The sequence below is a fragment of the Pseudophryne corroboree genome, chromosome 6, assembly GCF_028390025.1.
Source record: "Pseudophryne corroboree isolate aPseCor3 chromosome 6, aPseCor3.hap2, whole genome shotgun sequence".
NCBI classification, from domain to species: domain Eukaryota; kingdom Metazoa; phylum Chordata; class Amphibia; order Anura; family Myobatrachidae; genus Pseudophryne; species Pseudophryne corroboree.
Window position 1 is genome coordinate 237,579,350 of NC_086449.1, and position 19,162 is coordinate 237,598,511.

The window sequence follows — 19,162 nt, forward strand, 5'->3', positions numbered from 1 at the left end:
AGCTTATGGAAGGAATTGCGTGACAGTGTCAGCTCTTTACGACAGACAGTTGACGACATGAGACAGCCGGCTACTCAGCTTGTGCCTGTCCAGGGTCTCAAACGCCATCAGGGGCTTTAAAACGCCCGTTACCTCAAATGGCAGACACAGACACGGATACTGACTCCAGTGTCGATGATGAGGAGACAAACGTGACTTCCACTAGGGCCACACGTTACATGATTGAAGCAATGAAAAATTTATTGCATATCTCTGATAATACAAGTACCACTAAAAAGGGTATTATGTTTGGTGAGAAAAAACTGCCTGTAGTTTTTCCTGTATCCGAGGAATTAAATGAAGTGTGTGATGAGGCGTGGGTTTCCCCCGATAAAAAACTGATAATTCCTAAAAGGTTATTGGCATCGTACCCTTTCCCGCCAGAGGATAGGGCACGTTGGGAAACACCCCCTAGGGTGGATAAAGCGCTCACACGCTTGTCTAAACAGGTAGCACTACCCTCTCCTGATACGGCCGCCCTAAAGGAACCTGCCGATAGAAAGCTGGAGAATATCCTAAAATGTATATACACTCACACGGGTGTTATACTGCGACCAGCAATCGCCTCAGCCTGGATGTGCAGTGCGGGCCTGGCGTGGTCGGATTCCCTGACTGAAAATATTGATACCCTAGATAGGGACAGTATATTACTGACGATAGAGCATTTGAAGGATGCATTTCTATATATGCGTGATGCACAGAGGGATATTTGCCGACTGGCATCAAGAGTTAGCGCGCTGTCCATTTCTGCAAGAAGAGGTTTATGGACGCGGCAGTGGTCAGGTGATGCGGATTCTAAAAGGCACATGGAAGTATTGCCTTATAAGGGGGAGGAGTTATTTGGGGTAGGTCTATCAGACCTGGTAGCCACGGCAACTGCTGGAAAATCCACATTTTTACCCCAGGTAGCTTCTCAACCTAAGAAGACGCCTTATTATCAGGCGCAGTCCTTTCGGCCCCATAAGGGCAAGCGGGCAAAAGGCGCCTCATTTCTGCCCCGTGGTAGAGGGAGAGGAAAAAGGCTGCAACAAACAGCCAGTTCCCAGGAACAAAAGCCCTCTCCCGCCTCCGCAAAGTCCTCAGCATGACGCTGGGGCTTTACAAGCGGACTCAGGCACGGTGGGGGCCCGTCTCAAGAAGTTCAGTGCGCAGTGGGCCCACTCGCAAGTGGACCCCTGGATACTTCAGGTGGTATCTCAGGGGTACAAATTGGAATTCGAGACGTCTCCCCCTCGCCGTTTTCTAAAGTCTGCTTTACCGACGTCTCCCTCAGACAGGGAGGCAGTATTGGAAGCCATTCACAAGCTGTATTCCCAGCAGGTGATAATCAAGGTACCCCTCCTACAACAGGGAAAGGGGTACTATTCCACACTATTTGTGGTACCGAAGCCGGACGGCTTGGTGAGACCAATTTTAAACCTAAAATCCTTGAACACTTACATACAAAGGTTCAAATTCAAGATGGAGTCACTCAGAGCAGTGATTGCAAACCTGGAAGAAGGGGACTTCTATGGTGTCTCTGGACATCAAAGATGCTTACCTACATGTCCCCATTTTCCCTTCTCACCAAGGGTACCTCAGGTTTGTGGTACATAACTGTCACTATCAGTTTCAGACGCTGCCGTTTGGATTGTCCACGGCACCCCGGGTCTTTACCAAGGTAATGGCCGAAATGATGATACTCCTTCGAAGGAAGGGAGTTTTAGTTATCCCTTACTTGGACGATCTCCTGATAAGGGCAAGATCCAGGGAACAGTTGGAAGTCGGGGTAGCACTATCTCAGATAGTGCTGCGCCAGCACGGTTCGATTCTCAATATTCCAAAATCGCAGCTGATCCCGACGACACGACTTCTATTCCTAGGGATGATCCTGGACACAGTCCAGAAAAAGGTGTTTCTCCCGGAGGAGAAAGCCAGGGAGTTATCCGAACTAGTCAGAAATCTCCTAAAACCAGGCCAAGTCTCAGTGCATCAATGCACAAGGGTTCTGGGAAAGATGGTGGCTTCTTACGAAGCAATCCCATTCGGCAGATTCCACGCAAGAACCTTCCAGTGGGATCTGCTAGACAAATGGTCCGGGTCGCATCTTCAGATGCATCAGCGGATAATCTGGTCACCAAGGACAAGGGTGTCTCTCCTGTGGTGGTTGCAGAGTGCTCATCTTCTAGAGGGCCGCAGATTCGGCATTCAGGACTGGGTCCTGGTGACCACGGATGCCAGCCTGAGAAGCTGGGGAGCAGTCACACAGGGAAGAAATTTCCAGGGCTTGTGGTCAAGCCTGCAGACATCACTTCACATAAATATCCTGGAGCTAAGGGCCATCTACAATGCTCTAAGCCTAGCAAGACCTCTGCTTCAAGGTCAGCCGGTGCTGATCCAGTCAGACAACATCACGGCAGTCGCCCACGTAAACAGACAGGGCGGCACAAGAAGCAGGAGGGCAATGGCAGAAGTTGCAAGGATTCTTCGCTGGGCGGAAAATCATGTGATAGCACTGTCAGCAGTGTTCATTCCGGGAGTGGACAACTGGGAAGCAGACTTCCTCAGCAGACACGACCTCCACCCGGGAGAGTGGGGACTTCACCCAGAAGTCTTCCACATGATTGTGAACCGTTGGGAAAAACCAAAGGTGGACATGATGGCGTCCCGCCTCAACAAAAAACTAGACAGGTATTGCGCCAGGTCAAGGGACCCTCAGGCAATAGCTGTGGACGCTCTGGTAACACCGTGGGTGTACCAGTCAGTGTATGTGTTCCCTCCTCTGCCTCTCATACCCAAGGTACTGAGAATCATAAGAAGGAGAGGAGTAAGGACTATACTCGTGGCTCCGGATTGGCCAAGAAGGACTTGGTACCCGGAACTTCAAGAGATGCTCACAGAGGACCCGTGGCCTCTACCTCTAAGAAGGGACCTGCTCCAGCAGGGACCCTGTCTGTTCCAAGACTTACCGCGGCTGCGTTTGACGGCATGGCGGTTGAACGCCGGATCCTGAAGGAAAAAGGCATTCCGGATGAAGTCATCCCTACCCTGATCAAAGCCAGGAAGGATGTAACCATACAGCATTATCACCGTATTTGGCGTAAATATGTTGCGTGGTGCGAGGCCAGGAAGGCCCCTACAGAGGAATTTCAACTGGGTCGTTTCCTGCATTTCCTGCAAACAGGACTGTCTATGGGCCTAAAATTAGGGTCCATTAAGGTTCAAATTTCGGCCCTGTCGATTTTCTTCCAGAAAGAACTGGCTTCAGTTCCTGAAGTTCAGACGTTTGTCAAGGGGGTGCTGCATATACAGCCTCCTTTTGTGCCTCCAGTGGCACCTTGGGATCTCAATGTAGTTTTGGGGTTCCTAAAATCACATTGGTTTGAACCACTCACCACTGTGGACTTAAAATATCTCACATGGAAAGTGGTAATGCTGTTGGCCCTGGCTTCAGCCAGGCGTGTCTCAGAATTGGCGGCTTTATCCTATAAAAGCCCTCACCTAATTTTTCATACGGACAGGGCAGAATTGAGGACTCGTCCTCAATTTCTCCCTAAGGTGGTTTCAGCGTTTCACTTGAACCAGCCTATTGTGGTACCTGCGGCTACTAGGGACTTGGAGGACTCCAAGTTGCTGGACGTAGTCAGGGCCCTGAAAATATATGTTTCCAGGACGGCTGGAGTCAGAAAATCTGACTCGCTGTTTATCCTGTATGCACCCAACAAGCTGGGTGCTCCTGCTTCTAAGCAGACTATTGCTCATTGGATTTGTAGTACAATTCAGCTTGCACATTCTGTGGCAGGCCTGCCACAGTCAAAATCTGTAAAAGCCCATTCCACAAGGAAGGTGGGCTCATCTTGGGCGGCTGCCCGAGGGGTCTCGGCTTTACAACTTTGCCGAGCAGCTACTTGGTCAGGGGCAAACACGTTTGCTAAATTCTACAAATTTGATACCCTGGCTGAGGAGGACCTGGAGTTCTCTCATTCGGTGCTGCAGAATCATCCGCACTCTCCCGCCCGTTTGGGAGCTTTGGTATAATCCCCATGGTCCTTACGGAGTTCCCAGCATCCACTAGGACGTCAGAGAAAATAAGAATTTACTTACCGATAATTCTATTTCTCGTAGTCCGTAGTGGATGCTGGGCGCCCATCCCAAGTGCGGATTGTCTGCAATACTTGTACATAGTTATTGTTACAAAAATCGGGTTATTATTGTTGTGAGCCATCTTTTCAGAGGCTCCTCTGTTATCATGCTGTTAACTGGGTTCAGATCACAGGTTGTACAGTGTGATTGGTGTGGCTGGTATGAGTCTTACCCGGGATTCAAAATCCTTCCTTATTGTGTACGCTCGTCCGGGCACAGTATCCTAACTGAGGCTTGGAGGAGGGTCATAGGGGGAGGAGCCAGTGCACACCAGGTAGTCCTAAAGCTTTACTTTTGTGCCCAGTCTCCTGCGGAGCCGCTATTCCCCATGGTCCTTACGGAGTTCCCAGCATCCACTACGGACTACGAGAAATAGAATTATCGGTAAGTAAATTCTTATTTTTGTCTTGGCAGATGCTAATACTATATGGGAAGTGACGCCAACTCGCACTTGTGTGTAGACGTAACTTTTGTGGGGCAAGTAGGAAGATGGTAGAATCTCATTTGAAAGGGTCAAATCCCCTCTTTCAAATGAGGTGCTCCCGTAAAAGCTAATGTCTATTGATCTCTGTGAAATATCATGGAATCCAGGGATGAGGGAAGATCTGCCTCAGCCTGGCATGCAATAGCTAAGAGGCACCAACTTAAAGAAGAGAGGTCCCCTCTGTTTGTTAAATGATTGGGCTCCAAAGTGCTTATTGTCTAGTGATCTGTGTTCCCCAGATAATTACAACATCATCATCATCATCATCATCATCCAGCACTACAGAAAAATGTTTTACATAAATGGTAGGAGTGCACATTGTGCCCTAACTCTCCCATACATACCCACACACATGGTAGTACCCCTTAGAATTTATTGCCCAGATCTCAACCCAGATTGAATTGAATAATAATAAAAGGATCCCTTATTTAATGCGGAAGGTTTCCTAGTTTTTAAAAAATTGTATACCTTGTTTGGCGTATTATTTCTACACATGATTCGAAGTTAAAATTAGAGTAAAGATTTGCAAAACAAATTAAGAACACTTACTTTCAATTGCAGATCCTTCTTTTTTTTTTTTTTTTTTTTGAGAAATTATTTCCGGAAAATGTTTTCCAAGTGACAACTAGGTTATAGAAGTTCAGTTATTGATTGAGATGGTGATTACAGTACTAGTCAAAATTTGGACACACTTTCTCATTCAATTGAATGAGAAAGTGTGTCCAAACTTTTGACAGTGTACTGTGAGTACAGTACAACTTTCATATACAACAATAAGATCCATTCTTTTATTAGTGCCACTCCCACAAGAGAAGAAATAAGGACTTTGGGCCTGATTTGGAGAGGCCCAAAACCATTGGGTTTATGTACATCTCTGATAGTTGGGTGCATGTCCAGGACCCTTTCTGCGTGGGCGTATGCAGTGCCCCCAAGTCGCAGCCTGTTGACAGGCTGTAGGCATTTGGGGGCAAGAGTGGGCTAAACTGTAAACCGGGATATGTTGACCCCATTTCCAGGGAGTGGTGAAACTAGGGTCTGCGTCCTTGTACGCATATTTCATAGCCTTTGCAGCGTGAACAGCCCAACCATACGGAAGTCATTTTGAGGGTTTGTCAGACGGCCGATGTCCATGCAAGTGATCTAATCTGCACCATCAGATGCAGCAGCAGATCACACAAGCATGTAGCAGGCATCTATTTACTCAAGATGCCTCTATCAGCTTTTGTATATTTTTGTACAGCATCTACACCCATCTCTGTACAGCATCTCGCCGGAATTCCCGCACAGCCTGCATCTCGCTGGATATTGCATAAGCCCCATGGTGTCAAATGTAATAGATTGTGAGTTGCTGCAAGTGCCTGGGATCTCTGCATTTTAGCCACCAATATCTTTAGAAAAAAACTTTTCTCTGACGTCCTAAGTGGATGCTGGGGACTCCGTCAGGACCATGGGGATTAGCGGCTCCGCAGGAGACAGGGCACAAAAGTAAAAGCTTTAGGATCAGGTGGTGTGCACTGGCTCCTCCCCCTATGACCCTCCTCCAAGCCTCAGTTAGATTTTTGTGCCCGGCCGAGAAGGGTGCAATCTAGGTGGCTCTCCTAAAGAGCTGCTTAGAGTAAAAGTTTGTTAGGTTTTTTATTTTCAGTGAGTCCTGCTGGCAACAGGCTCACTGCTACGAGGGACTTAGGGGAGAGAAGTGAACTCACCTGCGTGCAGGATGGATTGGCTTCTTAGGCTACTGGACACCATTAGCTCCAGAGGGAGTCGGAACACAGGTCTCACCCTGGGGTTCGTCCCGGAGCCGCGCCGCCGACCCCCCTTGCAGATGCCGAAAAGTGAAGGTCCAGAAACGGCGGCAGAAGACTCTTCAGTCTTCATAAGGTAGCGCACAGCACTGCAGCTGTGCGCCATTGTTGTCAGCACACTTCATAGCAGCGGTCACTGAGGGTGCAGGGCGCTGGGGGGGGGCGCCCTGGGCAGCAATGATAGTACCTTATTCTGGCTAAAAATACATCACATATAGCCCCTGGGGGCTATATGGATGTATTTAACCCCTGCCAGGTCTCAGAAAAACGGGAGAAGAAGCCCGCCGAAAAGGGGGCGGGGCCTATTCTCCTCAGCACACAGCGCCATTTTCCCTCACAGAAATGCTGGTGGGAAGGCTCCCAGGCTCTCCCCTGCACTGCACTACAGAAACAGGGTTAAAACAGAGAGGGGGGGCACTTATTTGGCGATATGTATATATATATTAAAATGCTATAAGGGAAAAACACTTATATAAAGGTTGTCCCTGTATAATTATAGCGTTTTTGGTGTGTGCTGGCAAACTCTCCCTCTGTCTCCCCAAAGGGCTAGTGGGGTCCTGTCCTCTATCAGAGCATTCCCTGTGTGTGTGCTGTGTGTCGGTACGTGTGTGTCGACATGTATGAGGACGATGTTGGTGAGGAGGCGGAGCAATTGCCTGAAATGGTGATGTCACTCTCTAGGGAGTCGACACCGGAATGGATGGCTTATTTAAGGAATTACGTGATAATGTCAACATGCTGCAAGGTCGGTTGACGACATGAGACGGCCGGCAAACAAATTAGTACCTGTCCAGGCGTCTCAAACACCGTCAGGGGCTGTAAAACGCTCATTTACCTCAGTCGGTCGACACAGACACTGACTCCAGTGTCGACGGTGAAGAAACAAACGTATTTTCCTTTAGGGCCACACGTTACATGTTAAGGGCAATGAAGGAGGTGTTACATATTTCTGATACTACAAGTACCACAAGAAGGGTATTATGTGGGGTGTGAAAAAACTACCTGTAGTTTTTCCTGAATCAGATAAATTAAATGAAGTGTGTGATGATGCGTGGGTTTCCCCCGATAGAAAATTATTGGCGGTATACCCTTTCCCGCCAGAAGTTAGGGCGCGTTGGGAAACACCCTTTAGGGTGGATAAGGCGCTCACACGCTTATCAAAACAAGTGGCGGTACCGTCTCCAGATAGGGCCGCCCTCAAGGAGCCAGCTGAGAGGCTGGAAAATATCCTAAAAAGGTATATACACACATACTGGTGTTATACTGCGACCAGCGATCGCCTCAGCCTGGATGTGCAGCGCTGGGGTGGCTTGGTCGGATTCCCTGACTGAAAATATTGATACCCTTGACAGGGACAGTATTTTATTGACTAGAGAGCATTTAAAGGATGCATTTCTATATATGCGAGATGCACAGAGGGATATTTGCACTCTGGCATCAAGAGTAAGTGCGATGTCCATATCTGCCAGAAGAAGTTTATGGACACGACAGTGGTCAGGTGATGCAGATTCCAAACGGCACATGGAAGTATTGCCGTATAAAGGGGAGGAGTTATTTGGGGTCGGTCCATCGGACCTGGTGGCCTCGGCAACAGCTGGAAAATCCACCTTTTTTACCCCAAATCACATCTCAGCAGAAAAAGACACCGTCTTTTCAGCCTCAGTCCTTTCGTCCCCATAAGGGCAAGCGGGCAAAAGGCCAGTCATATCTGCCCAGGGATAGAGGAAAGGGAAGAAGACTGCAGCAGGCAGCCCATTCCCAGGAACAGAAGCCCTCCACAGCTTCTGCCAAGTCCTCAGCATGACGCTGGGGCCGTACAAGCGGACTCAAGTGCGGTGGGGGGTCGTCTCAAGAGTTTCAGCGCGTAGTGATCTCACTCGCAAGTGGACCCCTGGATCCTACAAGTAGTATCCCAGGGGTACAGACTGGAGATTCGAGACGTCTCCCCCTCGCAGGCTCCTGATGTCTGCTTTACCAACGTCTTCCTCCGACAGGGAGGCAGTATTGGAAACAATTCACAAGCTGTATTCCCAGCAGGTGATAATCAAAGTACCCCTCCTACAACAAGGAAAGGGGTATTATTCCACACTATATTGTGGTACTGAAGCCAGACGGCTCGGTGAGACCTATTCTAAATGGGAAATCTTTGAACACTTACATACAAAGGTTCAAATCAAGATGGAGTCACTTAGAGCAGTGATAGCGAACCAGGAAGAAGGGGACTATATGGTGTCCCTGGACATCAAGGATGCTTACCTCCATGTCCCAAATTGCCCTTCTCACCAAGGGTACCTCAGGTTCGTGGTACGGAACTGTCACTATCAGTTTCAGACGCTGCCGTTTGGATTGTCCACGGCACCCCGTGTCTTTACCAAAGTAATGGCCGAAATGATGATTCTTCTTCAAAGAAAAGGCGTTTTAATTATCCCTTACTTGGACGATCTCCTGATAAGGGCAAGGTCCAGAGAACAGTTGGAAGTCGGAGTAGCACTATCTCAAGTAGTTCTACGACAGCACGGGTGGATTCTAAATATCCAAAATCGCAGCCGTTTCCGACGACACGTCTGCTGTTCCTAGGGATGGTTCTGGACACAGTCCAGAAAAAGGTGTTTCTCCCGGAGGAGAAAGCCAGGGAGTTATCCGAGCTAGTCAGGAACCTCCTAAAACCAGGAAAAGTGTCAGTGCATCATTGCACAAGAGTCCTGGGAAAAATGGTGGCTTATTACGAAGCGATTCCATTCGGCAGATTCCACGCAAGAACTTTTCAGTGGGATCTGCTGGACAAATGGTCCGGATCGCATTTTCAGATGCATCAGCGGATAACCCTATCTCCAAGGCCAAGGGTGTCTCTCCTGTGGTGGTTACAGAGTGCTCATCTTCTAGAGGGCCGCAGATTCGGCATTCAGGATTGGATGCTGGTGACCACGAAGGCCAGCCTGAGAGGCTGGGGAGCAGTCACACAGGGAAAAAATTTCCAGGGAGTGTGATCAAGTCTGGAGATTTTTCTCCACATAAATATACTGGAGCTAAGGGCAATTTACAATGCTCTAAGCTTAGCAAGACCTCTGCTTCAAGGTCAGCCGGTATTGATCCAGTGGGACAACATCACGGCAGTCGCCCACGTAAACAGACAGGGCGGCACAAGAAGCAGGAGGGCAATGGCAGAAACTGCAAGGATTTTTCGCTGGGCGGAAAATCATGTGATAGCACTGTCAGCAGTGTTCATTCCGGGAGTGGACAACTGGGAAGCAGACTTCCTCAGCAGGCACAACCTCCACCCGGGAGAGTGGGGACTTCATCGGGAAGTCTTCCACATGATTGTGAACCGTTGGAAACCAAAGGTGGACATGATGGCGTCCCGCCTGAACAAAAAACTGGACAAGTATTGCGCCAGGTCAAAAGACCCTCAGGCAATAGCTGTGGACGTTCTGGTAACACCGTGGGTGTACCAGTCGGTGTATGTCTTCCCTCCTCTGCTTCTCATACCCAAGGTATTGAGAATTATAAGACGTAGAGGAGTAAGAACTATACTCGTGGCTCCGGATTGGCCAAGAAGGACTTGGTACCCGGAACTTCAAGAGATGCTCACAGAGGACTCATGGCCTCTGCCGCTAAGAAGGGACTTGCTTCAGCAAGTACCATGTCTGTTCCAAGACTTACCGCGGCTGCGTTTGACGGCATGGCGGTTGAACGCCGGATCCTAAGGGAAAAAGGCATTCCGGAAGAGGTCATTCCTACCCTGGTCAAAGCCAGGAAGGAGGTGACCGCACAACATTATCACCACATGTGGCGAAAATATGTTGCGTGGTGTGAGGCCAGGAAGGCCCCATGAAGAAATTTCAACTCGGTCGTTTCCTGCATTTCCTGCAAACAGGAGTGTCTATGGGCCTCAAATTGGGGTCCATTAAGGTTCAAATTTCGGCCCTGTCGATTTTCTTCCAGAAAGAATTGGCTTCAGTTCCTGAAGTCCAGAAGTTTGTCAAGGGAGTACTGCATATACAACCCCCTTTTGTGCCTCCAGTGGCACTGTGGGATCTCAACGTAGTTCTGGGATTCCTAAAATCACATTGGTTTAAACCGCTCAAATCTGTGGATTTGAAATATCTCACAGGGAAAGTGACCATGCTGTTGGCCCTGGCCTCGGCCAGGCGAGTGTCAGAATTGGCGGCGTTTGTCTCAAAAAAGCCCATATCTGATTGTCCATTCGGACAGGGCAGAGCTGCGGACTCATCCCCAGTTTCTCCCTAAGGTGGTGTCAGTGTTTCACCCGAACCAGCTTATTGTGGTACCTGCGGCTACTAGGGACTTGGAGGACTCCAAGTTGCTAGATGTTGTCAGGGCCCTGAAAATATAGTTTCCAGGACGGCTGGAGTCAGGAAAACTGACTTGCTGTTATCCTGTATGCACCCAACAAACTGGGTGCTCTTGCTTCTAAGCAGACGATTGCTAGTTGGATGTGTAGTACAATTCAGCTTGCACATTCTGTGGCAGGCTTGCCACAGCCAAAATATGTAAATGCCCATTCCACAAGGAAGGTGGGCTCATCTTGGGCGGCTGCCCGAGGGGTCTCGGCTTTACAACTTTGCCGAGCTGATACTTGGTCAGGGGCACACCCTGACTGAGGAGGACCTGGAGTTCTCTCATTCGGTGCTGCAGAGTCATCCGCACTCTCCCGCCCGTTTGGGAGCTTTGGTATAATCCCCATGGTCCTGACGGAGTCCCCAGCATCCACTTAGGACGTCAGAGAAAATAAGAATTTACTTACCGATAATTCTATTTCTCGTAGTCCGTAGTGGATGCTGGGCGCCCATCCCAAGTGCGGATTGTCTGCAATACTTGTACATAGTTATTGTTACAAAAATCGGGTTATTATTGTTGTGAGCCATCTTTTCAGATGCTCCGTTGTTATCATGCTGTTAACTGGGTTCAGATCACAGGTTGTACAGTGTGATTGGTGTGGCTGGTATGAGTCTTACCCGGGATTCAAAATCCTTCCTTATTGTGTACGCTCGTCCGGGCACAGTATCCTAACTGAGGCTTGGAGGAGGGTCATAGGGGGAGGAGCCAGTGCACACCACCTGATCCTAAAGCTTTTACTTTTGTGCCCTGTCTCCTGCGGAGCCGCTAATCCCCATGGTCCTGACGGAGTCCCCAGCATCCACTACGGACTACGAGAAATAGAATTATCGGTAAGTAAATTCTTATTTTTGCCTTTTTTCAAAAATTCTGTTTTTAATTAATTTTTCACAATAAAAGACAATTAAGAATACCCAACAAACAATAAGTTACACAAGGTAATGAGTATATGAACCAGTAATGCAGGTCAAGAAATGTCTGAGAGAAAAGAAACCGCAACAAGATCAGCAAGATGAACAGAGAATAGGTGTGAAGTACCGAGTATGCCTAAAGCAAAGCAGATATGTGTAGAAAGGCTGTAAAGCATGGACAGTCAGAGATATAGGCCCAGATGTATTAAGCATTAATGAGATAAAGAGAGATAAAGTACCAGCCAATTAGCTTCCTAACTGCCATGTCACAGGCTGTGTTTAAAAAATGTCAGTTAGGAGCTGGTTGGCTGGCACTTCATCACTCCTTATCCGTCTTCCCTTTATCTCTTAGTAAAGTTTAATACATTTGGGCCATAATTGTCATATATCAATCTCTGCTGAACTACTTTGCGATGTAAAGACCACTCCGTTGTTTCAATAGAGTTTACATATACGGTCCTGGTCAGTTGGGTCGATTCGCTCAATATATAGCCCCTCATTTTATAATAAATTATTCTACTTCACTCTCAAATTTTGGGAGAGACCTCCTATCAAAATAGAGTAATTGTAGCATCTTTCGTTTAACCTCGTTGATAGTAAGAGTGGATCTATAGGTCCAATGGAAAAGGATATATATTTTTAGCTACAGTGACCAAGATCGTAAGCAGAGGGATGTAATTTTATTTAACTGGGCCCAGGGACCAATTATATAGCAGAAACAAGCCAAGGGTTGTAAACGATGAGAGAAAAGAACATTAATGAATCCCACAAGTATATCCCAGAACCTTTTATGGTGCCACATTCTCAAAAGCAATGTATAAAGCTTGTATTAGAAGAATGACATTTACAACAGAACTCCAGATTCTGTAAAATCCACATGTTTACGTTGCAGCGATGACATAGGCTCTGTGAATTGTTCTAATGTGAACTTCCTGTAAATATGTAGAATGTACAAATTTCAGCATGGAGTCACTGTTTCAATAAATCCGTACTGCAATGAATTGTGGGAATGTCTTTCTCCCATGACAACACAAGTTTATTCATGGAAGAGAGAGACGACATATTGGTAAAATCAGGATATACAGTGCATCCGGAAAGTATTCACAGCTCTTCACTTTTTCCCCACATTTTGTTATGTTAAAGCCTTATTCCAAACTGGAATAAATTCCTTTTTTCCCCTTAAAATTCTACACACAATACCCCATAATGACAACGTGAAAAGAGTTTTTTGGAGATTTTTGCAAATTTATTAAAAATAAAAAAATCACATGTACATAAGTATTCACAGCCTTTGCCATGAAGCTCAAAATTGAGCTCAGCCGCATCCTGTTTCCACTGATTGTCCTTGAGATGTTCCTACAGCTTTTTTCAATTGGAGTCCACCTGTGGTAAATTCAGTTGATTGGACATGATTTGGAAAGGCAAACACCTGTCTATATAAGGTCCCACACTTGACCGTGCATGTCTGCGCACAAACCAAGCATGAAGTCAAAGGAATTGTCTGTAGACCTCCGAGACAGGATTGTCTTGAGGCATCAATCTGGGGAAGGGTACAGAAAAATATCTGCTGCTTTGAAGGTTCCAATGAGCACAGTGGCCCCCATCATCCGTAAATGGAAGAAGTTCTGAACCACCAGGACTCTTCCTAGAGCTGGCCGGCCGTCTAAACTGAGTTGATGGGGGAGAAGGGCCATAGTCAGGGAGGTGACCAAGAACCAGATGGTCACTCTGTCAGAGCTACAGCATTCCTCTGTGTAGAGAGGAGAACCTTCCAGAAGGACAACCATCTCTGCAGCAATCCACCAATCAGGCCTGTATGGTAGAGTGGCCAGACGGAAGCCACTCCTTAGTAAAAGCACATGGCAGCCCGCCTGGGGGGTAAATTTACTAAGGTTGGAGATTTTTAGAACTGATGATGTTGCCCATGGCAACCAATCTGATTCTACTTACCATTTATCTAGCTGCTTCTAGCAGATAATAGATATAATCTGATTGGTTGCTATGGGCAACATCACCAGTTTTAAAAATCTCCCACCTTAGAAATTTACCCCCTGGAGTTTGCCAAACTGCACCTCAGGGACTCTTAGACCATGAGAAACAAAATTCTCTAGTTTGATGAGACAAAGATTGAACTCTTTGGCATGAATGCCAGGAGTCATGTTTGGAGGAAACCAGGCACCGCTCATCATCAGGCAAATGCCATCCCTACAGTGAAGCATGGTGGTTGCAGCATCATACTGTGGGGATGTTTATCAGCGGCAAGAACTGGGAGACTAGTCAGGATAGAGGGAAAGATGAATGCAGCAATGTACAGAGACATCCTGGATGAATACCTGCTCCAGACACTCTTGACCTCAGACTTGGTCGACGGTTCATCTTTCAGCAGGACAACCACCCTAAGCACACAGCCAAGATATCAAAGGAGTGGCTTCAGGACAACTCTGTGAATGTCCTTGAGTGGCCCAACCAGAGCCCAGACTTGAATCCGATTGAACATCTCTGGAGAGATCTGAAAATGGCTGTGCACCTACGCTTCCCATCCAACCTGATGGAGCTTGAGAGGTGCTGCAAAGAGGAATGGGCGAAACTGCCCAATGATAAGTGTGCCAAGCTTGTGGCATCATATTCAAAAAGACTTGAAGCTGTAATTGCTGCCAATGGTGCATCAACAAAGTATTCAGTAAAGGCTGTGAATACTTATGTACAGGTGATTTCTTAGTTTTTCATTTTAATAAAATTTGCAAAAATCTAAAAAACAACAACACTTTTTTCACTTTGTCATTATGGGGTATTGCGTGTAGAATTTTGAGGGGTAAAAATGAATTTATTCCATTTTGGAATAAGGCTGTAGCATAACAAAATGTGGAAAAAGTGAAGTGCTGTGAATACTTTCCGGATGCACTATAAATATTTTTAAAGTTTTAAAAGGATTAACGATGGCAATTTTTAGCAAATAAAGTATGTGAATGTGTTTTGAGAAGAGGGGAAGGGAGAGAGGAAATTAAGTGTCTAGTCTGTAAATACATTCAAAAAAATCACGGTGTGGTAGGCCATACGTCTGCTGTAAGGATGAAAATAAAAGCAATGAGCCTCCCGGGTTGAAGACCTTTGATAGTATAATAGTTAGCATTACTGCCTCACAGCACTGAGATCACAGGTTTGATTCCCACCATAGCCCTAATTGTGCGGAGTTTGTATATTCTCCTGGTGTTTGAGTGTGTTTCCTCCGGGTACCCCAGTTTTCTCCCACAATCCAAAAATATACTGGTAGGTTAATTGGCTCAAGCCAATAAAAATTAACCCTAGTGTGTGTACATGTGTTTAGGGCAGACTAGATGGGCCAAGTTGTACTTACCTGCCATCAAATTCTATGTTTCAAATTCTCTGTCATTCTTAAGGCCCATACACACTAGCCGAGCCCCCGCAGACGCCATTATTGGCGGCGGTGGGGTGCCGACATTGGCAAGTGCATACACACTTGCCGATGCCAGCAGGGAAGGGATCGACGGTGGGGTGGAGGGGGGGAGCGGCAGGGGGAACGACACCCGTGCTGCATCTGCAGCTTGGCTGTCGTTAATGAGGACCTCCCTCGTATGTACATGCTCAGACGAGGGAGGGGGGCATTAACAATGCGCGGGAGCGTGCATCGTTACGACATGGACGTGTACACACTGGACGAGATTATAAAATCTCTCAGATCGGCCCTTCTGAGCAAAATTGTTTACTCTCTCGTCTAGTGTGTATGGGGCTTAAGACCTTTATCTTGCCACATCAGGTATGTTGCATTGTGCATACAATACACAATCCAGGTCCCAGTCAGTGTAAGAACTCTTTTCTAACTTTTCTAAATAGCAAAAGAAAACAGATGGAGAATAAGAGGTCAGGTCAGGGACCCCAGTCCCTCCCGACTGACGGGTAAGGCAATGTTAGGTTTTTCAGCTTTGAAAACAACAGTACCTCTCCTACCTGTTGCTATTTTGCCCACATGGGCGAATAGGTTTCACCCACTTAATCCCCACATCAGTTCCCACTGTGATAACTTGGACTATACAAATTTTGTATTGTCCGACTCATTTTCTCACAACTTCTCCCTGCAACTGTCCTTTGCTTTACTTCTGTACTAGTTTTACACTCTGCCAGCAGCAACCTGCACAGTGTGCTGCATAGACAGGATGTACTACATACAGGGTATTCCATGCTACACATGTCAATTGTTTCCATATATACCTAGGGTATGGCTCATCTCACACAGCGTAACCTTCGTAGTGCACCCAACATGGCTGCCTCACCTGGTACGCTCGTGGATGGGATGAAAAATACATGGGCCTGTTGATTATGGGCCTAATTCACTAAGGATTGCAATTGCAAAGCTGTTTGCAATTGCAATCCTTAGCAGTGCAAGTGCAGGAGGAGGTGCATACCACCTCCTCCCTGCATTTGCGATGCAATTGCTTCTGAGATGACCATTGTGACCATCGATCAGGATGTTCATCTGCGATGGTAGGCTGAGTGATTTTCAGCTTTTTCAGCCTTGCCTTTGCAGGGTGGCTTCACAAGCCACGGAAATTGCGTCTCGTGGCGCAGTCCTTATCCTCACCACTCTCTGAGAAGGGGGATGACATGCCCCCATTTTCCCAAATGCCAGCTGCCTCCACCCCTCCCCGCGAATGCCTCTACCTGTCAATCAGACAGAGGCGTTCGCATTCCTGCGCTGAGATTAAAGGGACCCGACCATCAGGGTAAATGCAGTAAGGATCGCATCAGAGATCCTTACTGAATCACCTCCTATGCTAGGACCCTACTGCTAGCTTTAGGCTACTGCCACCACCCATTTTGTGTAGTCGCTTCTAGGCGTGACCTATCCCACCCAGGGTAATCCAACGTAGTGTGCCCAACATGGCTGCCTCACTTGGTACTTTTCATGGGAGGAAGGGGAGAATATATAACCTGTGGAATTTATTGCCCAAAATGACTGCTCCAAACATGTATTTTTTGGTGCTTTTTTTTTTATTGCTTAATAGCATATCAATTTATATTTGAAGGGATTATCTACTTGGTTTGTCTATTTAGGAGCCACAAGTATTATTTAATCGTTTTTTTAAAAGTTGGAAGGGGTGTGAAATGGTTAAAAATCCTGAAAAAAATGCGTCGGGTGCCCTCTCCTAAGCGTAACCAGCCTCTGGCTCTTTGAGCCAGTCCTGGTTGTAAAAATACCGCGAGGTTATGTGGGGTCACGCTTGTGGTGGATTACACACAAAGAAGAGGAACGATCTACAGTGGATTGTTGTGAGTATCATTTTATGTACAGGTACCCCGTGGATTCTACGTGGAGAAGGGGACCGACTCTTCGTGTCAACATAGGTAAGTATGTATGTATGTTGGTGTGCATGTATGTAATAAAGTTATACTGTCACGGTGTGTGTGTATTGTTTTTATTTTGGTATTTTTTTGTAGTAGAACTACAGGCACCAGCGGGCCAATTCCCCCCCCCCCCCCTGCATGCTGGTGCTTGTGGTTCTCCAAGTACCAGCTTGCGGGGAGGCTTGCTGGTACTTGTAGTTCTGCTACAAAAAACAATATTCTTTCATTTTACACTCTGGCTATCAGCCCCCCCATCTGCCGCCCTTGGATGGGGGGGACAGCCTCGGGCTTCACCCCTAGCCCTTGGGTGGCTTGAGGGGGGACCTCTTGATTTAAGGGGTCCCCACTCCTCCAGGGTACCCCGGCCAGAGGTGACTAGTTGGGGATTTAATGCCACGGCCGCAGGGACCAATATAAAAGTGTCCCCCGGCTGTGGCATTATCTCTCTGGCTAGTGGAGCCCGGTGCTGGTGTGAAAAATACGGGGGACCCCTACGTCTTTTGTCCCCCGTATTTTTGGCACCAGGACCGGACGCAGAGCCCGGTGCTGGTTGTTAAAATACGGGGGAACCCCTGTAATTTTTTCCCCCCGGATTTTTTCAACCAGGACCGTCTCAAAGAGCCCAAGGCTGGTTATGCTTAGGAGGGGGCACCCCACGCATTTTTTTCAGGATTTTTTTAAACACTTTTGTGCCGTCCATGAAGTCGAATCCAGGCCGCCCACTATTCGTCAATTGGTCCGTTTTTCGTCAGCGGGACTGTCTAATCCGTTATTTATTGAATATGCCGAATTCGGGTCCCGGCGGGAGGGTTTCGACTGTCAAATTGTGTCGAATCCAAAATTGGTCGAATTCCGGCCGGAATTCGACCGCAATGGCATATACCCCTATGTGTATTTTTTTTTCTCCTTTTTGTTCAGACTTTCAGATGACACAATCAGCTGTCAGAATTGTAGCTGTCACGATCATACTTCGATAGACGGTGCATGTATTTGTTGGAACATATAGATTTTGGACATGGTTAACTTGCATGTAAAAGGAACAAGTGATTGTTTTATATTCCATGTGTTAAAAATGAAACAAGGTGTTTACATGCCAATAAACAAACTCTCTTGAATAACATGTTATAGGCTGCTTGATTTTAAATTAGTTTTATCCTGTCGTATCTCAGGCTGCACTTGGGAATTTACAGCTATGGTGAACTACATCAAGAAGACATTTCCTCAGACCAGACTGATCGTTGTGGGGTTCAGCCTTGGAGGGAACATTGTGTGTAAATTCCTTGGAGAGGCTGCTGCCAATCAGGAAAGAGTCCTGTGCTGTGCCAGCATCTGTCAGGGGTACAGTGCTTCCCGGTAAGTGATATTTCATTTTTGTAAGCAATATCTTCAAATTGGGTATTTCTTGAAGGGTTCTCCTCTTCCTTTATAATAATAATAATAATATTATTATTATTATTATTATTATTATCCTTTATTTATATGGCACCACAAGGGTTCCGCAGCACCCAATTACAGAGTACATAAACAAATAATCAAAACAGGAAAACATTGACTTACAGTTGATGACAATATAGGACAAGTACAGGGTAAATAAACATAACTACAGCAGCAGATGACACTGAAATAAGTATCAGGGTGGCAGAAAACCGTGGAATTTTGTGCAGTCGAAAACTATTACACTAAGAAAAGGATAAGCACATGAGGAAGGCGGGCCCTACTCATGAGCGCTTACATTCTAAAGGGGAGGGGCAGACAGACAGGGGTGACACAGATGTGGTCAACAGTGAGCATGGAGCAGGGGGTTAGGATGAGATTTGACTGGGTTTGGTGAAGAAGTGGGTCTTGAGAGCCCATTTGAAGTTTTGTAGAGGTGGAGAGTCTGAGGGGCAGAGGTAGGGAATTCCAGAGAAAAGGAGCAGCACGTGAAAAATCTTGAAGGTAGGAGTGGGAGGAAGTAATCAGTAGGCAGGAGAGTTGGCGAGCATTAGCAGAGCGAAGAGTACAGGTGGAAGTGTAAAGGGAGATAAGGTCAGAGATGTAACTGGAGAGGAGTGGGTGAGGGCTTTATAGGCGAGTGTGAGAAG

General features: G+C 46.9%; 1 protein-coding gene across 1 annotated transcript in view; it reads left to right on the forward strand.

The window, feature by feature from the left end:
* The window catches only part of ABHD2 (abhydrolase domain containing 2, acylglycerol lipase), a 133,364-nt gene that overhangs the window by 91,941 nt on the left and 22,261 nt on the right, over positions 1–19,162 (forward strand). Inside the window, exon 6 of the mRNA XM_063925781.1 lies at positions 18,248–18,431. Coding sequence (XP_063781851.1) covers positions 18,248–18,431 — 184 coding nt within the window. The remainder of the gene's footprint in view (positions 1–18,247; positions 18,432–19,162) is intronic.